This window comes from Triticum aestivum, chromosome 6D (genome assembly GCF_018294505.1).
Source record: "Triticum aestivum cultivar Chinese Spring chromosome 6D, IWGSC CS RefSeq v2.1, whole genome shotgun sequence".
NCBI classification, from domain to species: domain Eukaryota; kingdom Viridiplantae; phylum Streptophyta; class Magnoliopsida; order Poales; family Poaceae; genus Triticum; species Triticum aestivum.
The window spans coordinates 485,730,478-485,742,841 of NC_057811.1; the positions used below are offsets into that span (position 1 = coordinate 485,730,478).

Consider the following 12,364-nt stretch of genomic DNA (forward strand, 5'->3'; position numbering starts at 1 on the left):
TCCGTAATAAGTTTTACCAAGAAAGCGATACAAGATGTTGCAACATTTGGCAAAAATACAAGTCTATAGCAATAGGGGCATGTTGCTAAGAAGGTGTGACATTTCGTAGCTTTTGAAGTCATACAACATTTGCCACATATACATGTGGCAAAGTTGGGAATTTATAGGGCTATGAACCAAACACACCTTATACTCCGGAAGTATCTACCAAATTATTCTGTAGACATGTCATCTAAAGAACTCCACAAGGATTTATAGATATTTAACTGCACATCTAAACCCGTTATGATATATTAAAGGGAAAGTAATGTGATACTACCGGTTTGCTTTTGTTTAGGGTGTAACAATGCATTGCAAAAAAATATAGTTATGAACATCACAAATTACGTAAAAGTAAAAGTGTTGTGACAAAATGAATCTTTGTTTTAGCATGAGAAAACATATCTTAATACATATTTGATAGTTATATCTAATAAGTAGTACAACTGCAAGGATTATTTAGTACAAAATATACGCATTGGATTTTTTTTCCGAAGAATCAAACACTATACTATTACAATATATACATTTCGTTTTACAGAGATATCTCTCGAAAAGCATGCACACATTATAGTGTCTCAACATATGGGTGTATAATAGGTGTGTCAGCAAAATAAACATATTTACTGGAAAAGTTGAATTGTTATGAAATATAAAAGTTTGATATAAACATGTGAACATAGTTTTATATTAATTCGAGTAGGATACCATACACGACGTGGGACCAAATGTATCTGAGATCGCATAATCAAAACCATTTACAAATTAATGAGTATTGGCCATAAAGTATCATAATTTTCACGAGCCCAAAGATTTTGTCACTCCATTAATGCATGAGGAAAAACCAATTTATCACCGGAAAAGCAGGATGACTAACATTAAAATGACGTCGATCATATATCTCCGTTAAACAGTCGATGCATCTTATATAAGAATAAAATAAAGGGAGTTTGATTTTGGATTTTGGAATTTTCAAAGCACGACATTAATCATCTAAAAAACAAGTGTAAGCTATAACTGCTTATTATTTCTTGAAATATATGTTTGTGTCTAATAAAAATACTTTCAAAGGATATTTAAAAAGTTTATGTAGTTCACCGACTTTTTATTTGCAATCACAAAAATTAGCTCGCATATTTCACAATCAATTATGGCGGCACCTCAGTAATATGTCCATGTGGCTCATAATATTTGTTTTAGCGTTGTCTTAGAATAATGCTTCTGCATTTTAAAAAATATTTACAGTTCATAAAAACAATGTTTATATCTCATAAAACCTACTGTCATGAACATTCTTCTTTGGGACCATGTGGATCAGCATTCGACGACGAAGAATGAAATTTTTTAAGAGATTTATTTATCTACAAGTAAACATCGGCAACTATTCTTACCATAGTTCCGTTTTGCTGGATAGAACAACTTTCTAATCAACAATGACAAAATTATTTCCACGCTCATTAGCAATGGAAAATGAAAAAATAAACATATAGGAGAATAAAAACATGGGTAATAGAAACTAAATAATAAAAACCCGGGAATAAAAAAACTAAACAAAATAATGAGGAATAAAAAAGAGAAAAAACAATGAAAATGAAAAAGGAACAAATGAAACAAAAACAAATACTTGTGTACCAAACGCAAAACACAGAGCAGGGCCCGGCCCAGTACGCCTGGCTGTGGCCGACGCGGCGCTTATTGCGGGAAGGTGGGGAGAGGAGGAGGAAGAAAACCTCTTCCTGGCTCAGCTAGGGTTTGCCTCTGCCTCTGTCTTCCGGCGGCCGGCGGCGAAGTGACGCGGCGATGTCGAAGAAGAACAGCCTCTCCAAGCGGAAGAAGCAGCACGAGTTCGACCTCCAGAGTACCGCCACCACTCCCTCTCTCTCTGTCTCTCCTCTCCCTGTCACTTTCTTCCTCCATGGATCCGTAGCGGTTGAGAGAAAGAGCCCGATTTGATTTGTTTGGGTTCAAATTGATCGTGATTGCTGTGTGTCTCTCTCCAGGGGAGAAGAAGGCCAAGGAGGAGCAGGCCAAGAAGCTGCAGGCCAAGAAGTCCAAGATGAAGGTATGAGCTGCCCCTGCATCCCCTGCTCTGACGCTGTTACTCGACTCGGATGCGTTGCTAGACTGCTTGTTAGTGAAACCAGCTTCTTCATTGCTGCTGCAGTGGTACTGTTGCTATTTCAGTTGAGCATGAGCATATCATGTGGTCTTTCGGTACATGGAGCTCTGGTTAGCGATGTTTCTAGCTTGCTATGTGAGGTTGCAACCTTGTCGGAGTCCGTACTTTGTATGCTGGGGAATTCACCAGTTTAGCTAAATTCGTTGAAAAGAAGGATGAAACTTGCGACGGCCTTTTTATTCTGAGCGGGAGGATCATGGTTGGACTCTGTTAGAGTTCATACTCTTTGGCTTTGTGCAAGAATTACAGCTGGAGCACTGTTTGTTTGGCTCAGATTCCTGATGTGATCAGCCCGTGTTTAGAACAGGGTATGTTCAGAAGGACTAATTCACTTGGAAACCGTTACTGATTAATTCACTTGGAGGCATTTGCATACTCTTCTCTTCCCAACAAAAAGTGTGACCTGACTGAGAGGTCTGAAATGATTAGTGCAGATGCATTTCTGGGAATGGTCTCAGGATTATCTCATTCCCCCCAAACCATGCGCGGTCTAAGTCTAAGGAAATAAAAAAAATCGCTTATACAATTTCTTCTACATCGAATTTATATATCAGAATAGCGGATAGAGGCATCATTAAAGGATTCAGGTCCATTTTTTTTCTTTTTAGAAAAGAAATGGAAATTATTTCGAAATCTAATGATTAGAATGCATTTTCCTTGAATTGCCTACCCCAAACCATCTCTGGGGATTTCCCTGATTAATACAACCTGGCCTTTTTGCAGCACCTGTGCTGTTCTTGAGCTAGTTAGCTGCCTCTATGTATGCACCATGGCACTTATTTTTGTTTTTGCGCATTGGCACTTCAAACTGCAATCCTCTGTTGTTCGCTGTCGTAGCCAAGCATTATGAGTCAAAGGACTAGTCAAGACTAGTCTATAGACTATGAGTTGCAACTCCAGGGCCGACTACACTTTACCGTCGACTAGTCTATGAGTCCCTCAGAACGGCTCTTTGACTCGTATAAACCTTGGTTCCAGCGTTTGCTTGAATTTTGATCTGAACAACCTAGCTTGCTACATCTGTGCTAACGTTAGTTCTGTTTCTCCGTCTCTTCAGATTGATGGAAGCGAGAAGAAGAAGAAGGGCAGCAGCTTCAAGGTCGGCAAGAAGAAGGTGAAGACAAAGCTCTCAGCCCTGGGAAAAGCCAAGGCCGCGCAAGCCATGGAGCTCGACAACTGACTCATTCCCATGGCCTAAACTGTTGCACCAATGCCAGTCATTTTGATGTAATCGTCGGAGAAATGAAGTTCATTTGCTCTGGCCAGGTCCATGTAGTCGAGCGCCGTTAGATAGATAAGAGTTTTGGTATTTCTGATCTCGCGGTTTCTGACTGTGTATGATCCACCCCTCGAAACATTTCTGCTTCAGAGCCAAGATAGTATGTGTTCTTGCCTAGTTTTTTGTCCAGCAACTCCCCATTTCTCTCTCTTTCATCAACCTGCAACAAGGTTCCAATATGTCTCTGAATGTTTTCAGAACGGACAAACCTCACCATGCTCACTGCCTGCGTACACATACAGTATATACAGTACAATACACGGTCTGCCGTCTGCATTTACTACAGTTTTGGTTTCCTTGGTACCTGTGACTCTGTGACTCAATATCCAAAACTGTACTGGCAGCACATGGCATCTCCGAGCTGTACAGCCTTGGACCCTTTCGGTGGCCTCTGAGAAGTCTAGTACGGCCGGGTACGTGCGCGCTGACGCGATCGCTCCTTGGGGGGAACTCAAACTTTTGGACCCTTTCTTCCCATGCAGAAAAGATGAAGATTTTCTTTTATTGCTGGATCCTTTCCAGCAAAAGAGATGAAGATTTCTTGTACTTATGAGCTTTTGGACCCTCTCCAGCAAAAAGATACAGTATGAAAATTCGCTCCTTGGGACTAGTGAATCTTTTGGATGTCCTTTTTGTTGATTTTATTTGAGATGGAAAACATGGTTGATTTTTGTGTGTGCTGAAAATGATATCTTTTGCGGTGGTAATGGCATTTTGTGATGTGACTATGGGACTCCGAAACCCAACCAATAATTGCCATCCTGGCTTACGCGTCAGCAGAGCCAACAGTCCCTTTCTCCGTACCTGGTCAAGCCGGGGATCCTCTGTGCCTGTCGTCGACGAGTGTTACACTATGGCTGCCACTTGAATTGAATAAAGTTAACAAACCCTACCGCCACTCCATCCAATAGCATCACAAATTCAGGCTTATAGTTTTGAGTATGTATTTATTTTAAATATATTTCATGTAAAGACATTGACACACTTATCGTAGCCCCGAGAACCCGACAAATTATGTTTGTCGCCTTTGTTGGTCACACGTGGAAAAGGTGTCAAGTGATTTAGGGCTTAGGTGTCCCCTCAGATGAAGACCCCCTCCCCACACACACTTTTGGATCTTTGCCAGCTTTTCAGCCACTCATTCACTTTTCAGCTAGCAACTTAGTGAGACTTCGGCGGCAACGCAAACGTCCATCAAAAAGTTGGCGCGCTTCGGTTTGGTGAGGCTAGTCACAACGCTATGCAAACAGCCCCAAACAACCCGTCGGCACAAGAAAGACTCCCACTCACTCACTGCCTGCCCATGATAAAACACTCATGTTATAATGAGGCAACGACGGTGTAAACGTGTACCAAAAAGTCGACGCGCTCCGTTTTGACAAGGATAGCCTCGACGCTATGCAAACAACCCCAAACAACCCGTCGGGCCCTCACTCAGGGCAAACACTACCCCAAACAACCACCCACGACAAACACACACCAAAAAAGGGTTGATCTTGTGCCACAACTCTGGCCGCACAGACGATCCCTGCGTCCCCTCCAGCACATACACATGCTGGAAAGTCGGCAAATATTCTCACATTACTCACGTGTTTTAAGAGTCTACTTGGATGACAAGTAGGAATTGCCGAGACAAAAAATTGGCGTCGACCGAGGGCTTAGGTGTCCCCTAGATGAAGACCTCCCACTTTTGAGTCCTTGCCAACTTTCCAGCCACTCATTCACTTTTCAGCTAGCAACTTAGCGAGGCTGTGGCAGCGGCGTAAACGTCCATCAACAAAATGGCGCACTCCGCTTTGACGAGGCTAGTCATGACACCATGCAAACAGCCCCAAAAAACATGCCGGACAAGAGAGGCCCTCACTCACTCACTACCCACCTATGGAAACACTTGTCTTATAACAAGATCACGACGGTGTAAACGTCTGCCAAAAGGTTGGCGCACCCTGTTTACATGAGTCTAGTCTCGACGCTTCACAAATAACCCCAAACAACCGTGAGGCTCTCTCTCACTGACCAACTACCCATGGCAAACACACACACACACAAGGGTTGATCTTGTGCCACAGCTTTGGGCGCACAGACGATCCCTGCGCCCCCTCCAGCACATACACATGCTCGCTCTTCTTCCTCCTCCATCTCGGTTCCTCCCCCCCTCCCCTCCCCCACTTTGGTGATCCACCCCACCCCATCCCTAGGGTTTTAGCCCGCCCCCATTCCGCCCCGTCCCCCACCCACCGCCATTCCGGTCGGGATCGCCCCCCTCTCCCCCTCCCCCTCCCTCCCTCTCCACCCTCCCGCCGCCGGCGCAGATCCCGCCGCGCGCCACCCCTCCGGTGCCGCCACCTCCAACAGCCTCCCGCAGCCTCGGCGAATCCCGCTCTGCTCCTCCGTCCATTCCTCCCGGAAAGATCGGGTTTTGACGCCAACCTCCCGCGCCTCGGCCGCCCTCCCCGTCTCCGGCGGTTCCCCCTGTTTACCCCACAAGATCTCGGCCCGCTCCTCGATCTGATCTCGCCTCGGTCCGCGGGAGGGACAGCTGCTCCGGTGCGACGGTTCGGGAGTCGGTAGAGGAGATCTCCGTGGCCGCGATCCCCGCCTCCATTGCCTGAAGCCGCGCCGTCTTCGTGGCAGCCAGGGGCGTGTTGCTGGGTGCGGGGGGTGGCCGTGTGTGAGCTCTGCCTGTGGCTGCCGCGCATTCCATGAATGGATGGGAGGGAGTCGACCGCGACGTCGGGGCCAAACTACTCGCCCTTCTATGTGCAGCACCGGGGCATGGGCCCGCCGGGGGGAGTCCCCGGCGGCGGCCTCCACGCCCCGCCCGCCGCCGGGTACCGGCAGCAGCAGCTTGATGCCGTCTCGGGAGGGTACGCGTTCCATCAGCCACCCTTTGGGGCCCCCGCCCACATTGGGCAGCAGGCTTACCACCAGAACCATGTTGAGGCGTCGCAGCATATGGCGCAGCAGCACGGCGCCGGGGGCGGCGGCTCGCAGCATATGACGCAGCACAGCGTCGGTGGTGGTGGCGGGTCGCAGCATATGGCGCCGCACGGCGCTGGCGGTGGCGGTGGCTCACAGCATATGCCGCAGCACAGCGGTGGTAGCGGTGGCGGTGGTGGCTCACAGCATATGGCGCAGCACAGCGCTGGCGGCGGTGGCGGTGGTGGCTCACAGCATAGGGTGCAGCACAACGCTGGTGGCGGTGCCGACGGGGGCATGGACATTGGCATGGGTGTTGTGGCCGTGAGCGGTGATGCTAAAGGGGATCAGGGGGGCGAGGCTGGCCAGGATGAGCAGGTGAAGAAAAAGCGCGGGAGGCCAAGGAAGTATAAGCCTGATGGGTCGGTGACGTTGGGGCTCTCGCCATCTCCATCCACGCCTCATTCGTCGAGCCCAGGAATGGGCGCGATGGTTACCACACCTGGCTCAGGATTTGGGCCGGGGACAGGGTCAGGGGGTTCTGGTTCAGGCGCACTGACGGAGAAACGTGGCAGAGGGCGGCCACCTGGGTCCGGGAAGATGCAGCAGCTGGCTTCGCTTGGTGAGCACTTGCAGCCATGTAGAATTTATGATCATGTCGTGCGCTTTATGGTAATTAGTTTGTCAAGTGACATAGTATTTTCATTAATGCTATAGGAGCAATCATTTTACAGCACCGTTATAAACATGCTTCATAGATTTCTGGCATGTTTCTGGTAGTCGGTTGGATCTACTCAATTATGTGATACCATGTTGCTACCAGTGATAGCATTTTTCATGATAAATTTGCGTCATAGATATGGAAACTATCTGACTTATATCTAGTAGTATGCAGATAAAATCTGGAAACCATGTTTGTATTGTGTGTCTACTTTTAAGTTTTTCCTATATTACTCCTCAATCCGCAGTAGCTGCCGATGATTAGTTGGTTGGTTATTACTCACTTCTTTATCATCAGTTGGGAGATATGACTGTTATCATGCCAAATATAGTTCCCCGCATTCTTTTTATGTGTTCTGCTGCTACATACATGTCTTCAGGACCTACTTGTGAATCTTCTTTAAATGCCATATTTTTACCCCATCTCTTTTTTTTTTAAGTTTTAAGATGGCCAAACTCATCAAAATAATAATATACTCTGTATCTCTTGAATTGACGAATTGCGCGAGGTGTATGTTGACTTGATTCTGTTAAGCAAGCACTTTTTCATCTGTTTTTTCCTCTAAAAGAAGAAGAAGAAGAAAAGTAGACCTTTTGCATTACTACCTTTTTCTTCTCTTTCTGATTTGATGCATTTGCTATTGGTGTTATCTGATGAGTTTTTTTCTCAGGAAAATGGTTTCTTGGCTCTGTTGGAACAGGGTTTACTCCTCACGTGATTATTATTTCAGCCGGAGAGGTAAGTTGAGAATGGTCAATCAATGATTATTAGTTGTACTTCTTTCTACGAATGTTGCTGACATAGTATCTTTAATGTTGGCATTATTATTCTATAGAACTGCTGGATTCCTGGTTCCATGAGTGCTGGAATACTCTATATAATGCACCGAATTGCATTCGGATTGTTTCTTGATTTGCCATGTTATAGCATAACAGAAAAGGCAAAAGCTCCATTAACCAATAGACTAGTGCAGGCTCTTGCTTGTTTATCTTAAACAAACTCTTCATATCCTGTTTCATATAATTAACTCCATTGGCGGCATTTAATGGATGTATGCATTAATCCCAGACTTTTTGACAGACAATTAGATGCTGTGGAATCCTGTTGAAACTTAAAAATAGTAACTTAACTGGAGACTATCAACTACAGTACCATCAGTGTGGTGGGCAAGCAAAATTATTTAGATAATTGTATCTGAATATTTTGTTTGTTTAAGGAAATACTACACAGTTCTTAAAATTGTTATATATATACCTGGCAGTTTTGTGATTTTTATAAGTTGTGTATCTGTGCAGGATGTTGCCGCCAGAATAATGTCCTTCTCACAACAAGGCCCAAGAGCTATTTGCATCATCTCAGCAACAGGGGCTGTCTCCACGGCAACCCTTCATCAGGATTCAGACTCCGGTGTGGTGACATATGAGGTATCTTGCTGTAGGTGTTTAATAGTTCGTTTCATTATAGTAAAAAGACTAGCTATGTATGACATGCATCCTTTTGTTATTCGCATGCACTCTTTATTACAGCAAAAGATATACTCCCTCCATCCCAAAATAAGTGTCTCAAGCTTAGTACAACTTTGTACTAAAGTTAGTACAAAGTTGAGACAATTATTTTGGGACAGAGGGAGTACCAAATATAGTGCTTCTTCAGTGAAAAGGGTAAAATATATACCTCTGTCCTGCACCTTGTCCCATGTTGAATGTGCTGAGCTCTCTCAATCTATCAAAATGCTTTACTACTGGCAGCTTCAGTAACCTGTCATCTAGTGGTAAAAATATCCTGATTAACCCACTGATTTGTTGATCAATTGAATTGTTTGATATCTAAATGTGCTGAGCTCTCTCAATCTATCAAAATGCTTTACTGCTGGCAGCTTCAGTAACCTGCTTATACTTTTGTTCCAAATTAGTTTTCTGTACCAAGAACTTCTGTTAGTATTTTTTTTCATCGAACATTTCACTTGTACTGTTTTATGCCCCTTGAGCCTGAGAAGAACTATTTTGTCCATATGCAGTTCATGCCCTTATGTATTATCATTTGCTTTGGCAGGGTCGATTTGAAATCCTGTGTCTTTCTGGATCATATTTGGTGGTAGAAGAAGGTGGTACCCGCACTCGAAGTGGAGGCCTTTGCATAGCTTTGTGTGGCCCTGACCACAGGGTTATCGGTGGGAGTGTTAGTGGAGTCCTGACAGCAGCTGGAACTGTTCAGGTATTAAATCTCAGAATTTTGGGTGTTTTCTTTTCCCCTGTACCAGTTGCTTTCTCAGCATGCAGGGAGCCTGGTATGAGTATTGTTTTACATTCTGATTTATCGTGGTTAAGCTATTCCTTTGGTTCTTACCCATCGCTCGCGTTTTACACCAGGTGATAGTGGGAAGCTTCATGTACGGTGGCGGGTCAAAGAAGAACAAAGGCAAAGCGGACCAAGACGTGGAGAACGAAGAGCAGAACGGTGGCGGCGGCGGGGAAGAGACTCCCACGTTGGCGCTGCCGGAGCACCCCCACAACATGCCGCCCCACCCGATGAGCGGATGGCCGCCCGGCCTGATGAACCAGATGGACCTGAGATCGTCTCCCATGTACGGCAGCTTGTCAAAGCAAAACCAGACCAAAGCGGAGCAAGAAATGGAGGAGCGCAACGGTGGCGGCGCCGGCGGCGAAGAGCCCCTTGCAATGGCGCATCCGGAGGACGACATGGACCCCGAGCATAACATGAACATGCCGCCGCCCCGCCCCATGGGCGGGTGGCAGCCCGGCCTGATGCGGCAGATGGACTCGAGGTCCTCCAGCATCGACATCAACTCGATCCGCGAGTAGCTCATCGCCAGAGTGGTCGAGACCACTTCTCGACCCCAGATCAGATGAGATGAGATCGTCCCTTTGAGTGACCACACAGCAAGCATCATGTACCGGGCCTATTGTAGATTGCGGTGTTGTTGGAGACTGCTGCTGCTGCTGCTGTTTTAGGAACGAAACCCTGCATATCGATTGATCATAGTATTGGTCATTGTACTGCGATGTTGTATTAGAGAAGGGATGACGATGGATCCTAGTACCTACCTATACAGGAAGAGTAAGGAGGAAAAACCTGGGTATTTTAGTTGATGGAATAATGTTGGCAATGTACATCAAGTACTCTACCTAGCTTCATCCACCTAGCTAGTTTTCTTTTTTGAGCTTCTTCCACCTAGCTTCTCCATCCATGCTTCTTCCACCTAGTCTTTTTTAGCTCCATCCACCTAGCTTCTTCAAGTTTGGACATTTATTTTTGGTTGTTTACTCTCTATATATACTCCGTCCGTTCCAAAATACTGGAAGATTTAAGGTTTTCCGTCGCCCGATGGGATGGTTTCATGAGCGGTACAATCGACGGCGCCCTCGTCATGAATACATTGTTCTCTCTCCTATCCTTTTGGTCCCGGTTTTCTTTTTCGAAAAGAAAATCAGGGAACCAAGCTTCAGAGACAACCGAGAGATTTCAGTAACGACTCAGCGCTATCAAAAGGTTTGATGGTTACATATGCATTTGCATGCTTCACAAAAACATGGGAAAAAGTAACATTGCCTTGTTTGCAACTATTGCAAAAGTGACATTGACTTGTTTGCTACTTACCAAAGAGTAATATTTGTACCCGATCTCTTGTGCTATTGTAATATTTGTACTGCTCGATCTCTTGTGCTATTGTATGTACTCCCTCCATTCCCTTATACAAGGCCACAAACTTATATTACAGGTACCAAGATAAAATTTAATGACTCCTTTGCAAGTCAACTTTTCTTTTTGTTAACCGGGATCATTAATACACCACAAGCATGCAACGAATGAATGGGAAGGAAGTGACTGAGTGTCATTATGACTACATTCATGTAAGTATTAAAAAGTTGCTAGTATGAGGAAACATCATTAATTTTTGCCTCGATTACTGTTGGTGGCCCTATATTGATGCAAAATGTATTTTTGACAGTGGCCTTGTATAAGGGAATGGAGGGAGTATCATCCTCCTGGTTGAATATGTCTGTCACTATTCACTGATCTTCATCTGCAACAGTTTTCGTTGCATGTATTTTTCCATTATACCACCAATTTAGGTTTATTCACATTTTACTTCCTTGCAAACAAATTGTCTTGCCAGTCCTTTATCTGTTGTGTAACAGGTTTCGGTGTCTCCTTGCGGCTGTGATGGAAGTGTTGTCTTGAATGATCAAGCTGGCTATTTGTGTCATCTATCAGTATTGTTATATCAAAAATAACTCTCTACACATGGCGGCATATGCCCACGGCCCCAATTTTTATCTATAATTATTTTGGTATAAATTATTTTAGAAAATAACTCTCTAACAAAAATAAAGTTATTTTCATGACGTAGGACCAGACATGCAAGCAAAAAGGCACGTGTGCCAAAAAGGCAAGCAAACTAACAGAGAGAAGTGAGAAAAGGCTCTTCTCTATAGAACGAAAGGCATTTGTGCCAAAAAGGCAAGCAAAAAGATGAAGATAAGTGAGAAAAAGCCATTTCTATACAACAAAGAGGCACTTGTGCCAATGCCAGAAAAAAATCCGACACATCATATATTAAAAAGGCACTTACGCCAAAGGGTGCGTAGCTGCCATCATGCATAGGAAATCGCCTCTCACTGTTATATGGCTATCATTGGTGACATCGTCTTCTTCAGCGGCCTCTTTCTTCAAGCCGTTGCGGACAGGGTCATCCGCCTGGTCCGCCCATACTATTGCAGCTTCATGCCTAGATCAGGGTGATGCCGCCGGCGATATGCTTGATGATGATTCACACTAAAATTTATAAACGAAAAAACTTAAAGAGTATGTTTTTGCAATATTTTAAAGAGTAAGGCAAACACCAATATTTGTAATTTAAAAAACGTGGCAATATCAAAAGGAAACAGAAAAGCGAAATATGTACATGCATGGTGCTTGTGTTGGCGAATGGAGATATTTTTTCAGCATGGTACTAGTTTTTCTTGTGCGGTTGGATGATGTTTCATAGCCTGACATTTGGTAGAGTTTGGATTTCAGAATTTTTCTGATCATTGTTAAGGTCATCGATTTGCAGTCTCCATATGAAAGGACAAATTTCACACTTCAACATTGGCAACCACATTTCACAATCGTTTTAGAGTACGCAATGGTCAAACACAAAGCACTAACACCTAGTTCAAAATTTCACTTGACCAAAACACAAAAAATAAACTAAAGTAGGTTT

At 44.6% G+C, this 12,364-nt stretch overlaps 2 protein-coding genes across 2 annotated transcripts; both read left to right on the top strand.

The window, feature by feature from the left end:
- Window positions 1–1,704: 1,704 nt before the first annotated feature.
- Window positions 1,705–3,614, top strand: LOC123142205 (uncharacterized). Its single transcript, XM_044561202.1, has 3 exons — window positions 1,705–1,897; window positions 2,040–2,101; window positions 3,276–3,614. The coding sequence occupies exons 1-3, from the start codon at window positions 1,840–1,842 to the stop codon at window positions 3,396–3,398; spliced, it is 243 nt and encodes an 80-aa protein (XP_044417137.1). The 5' UTR covers window positions 1,705–1,839; the 3' UTR covers window positions 3,399–3,614.
- Window positions 3,615–5,710: 2,096 nt separating this feature from the next.
- Window positions 5,711–10,296, top strand: LOC123146246 (AT-hook motif nuclear-localized protein 9). Its single transcript, XM_044565862.1, has 5 exons — window positions 5,711–7,038; window positions 7,808–7,875; window positions 8,433–8,561; window positions 9,190–9,351; window positions 9,507–10,296. Exons 1-5 carry the CDS (start codon window positions 6,204–6,206, stop codon window positions 9,957–9,959), a joined length of 1,647 nt encoding a protein of 548 aa, XP_044421797.1. The 5' UTR covers window positions 5,711–6,203; the 3' UTR covers window positions 9,960–10,296.
- The last annotated feature ends 2,068 nt before the right edge of the window (window positions 10,297–12,364 follow it).

Excerpts from the sequence above, each read along its gene's own strand:
- LOC123142205 (XM_044561202.1), top strand. The coding sequence starts at position 1,840 with ATGTCGAAGAAGAACAGCCTCTCCAAGCGGAAGAAGCAGCACGAGTTC. Across the intron at positions 1,898-2,039 it reads GCACGAGTTCGACCTCCAGA|GGGAGAAGAAGGCCAAGGAG; the intron begins GTACCGCCACCA and ends GTCTCTCTCCAG. Across the intron at positions 2,102-3,275 it reads CCAAGAAGTCCAAGATGAAG|ATTGATGGAAGCGAGAAGAA; the intron begins GTATGAGCTGCC and ends CCGTCTCTTCAG.
- LOC123146246 (XM_044565862.1), top strand. The coding sequence starts at position 6,204 with ATGGATGGGAGGGAGTCGACCGCGACGTCGGGGCCAAACTACTCGCCC. Across the intron at positions 7,039-7,807 it reads GCAGCAGCTGGCTTCGCTTG|GAAAATGGTTTCTTGGCTCT; the intron begins GTGAGCACTTGC and ends TTTTTTTCTCAG. Across the intron at positions 8,562-9,189 it reads CCGGTGTGGTGACATATGAG|GGTCGATTTGAAATCCTGTG; the intron begins GTATCTTGCTGT and ends TTGCTTTGGCAG.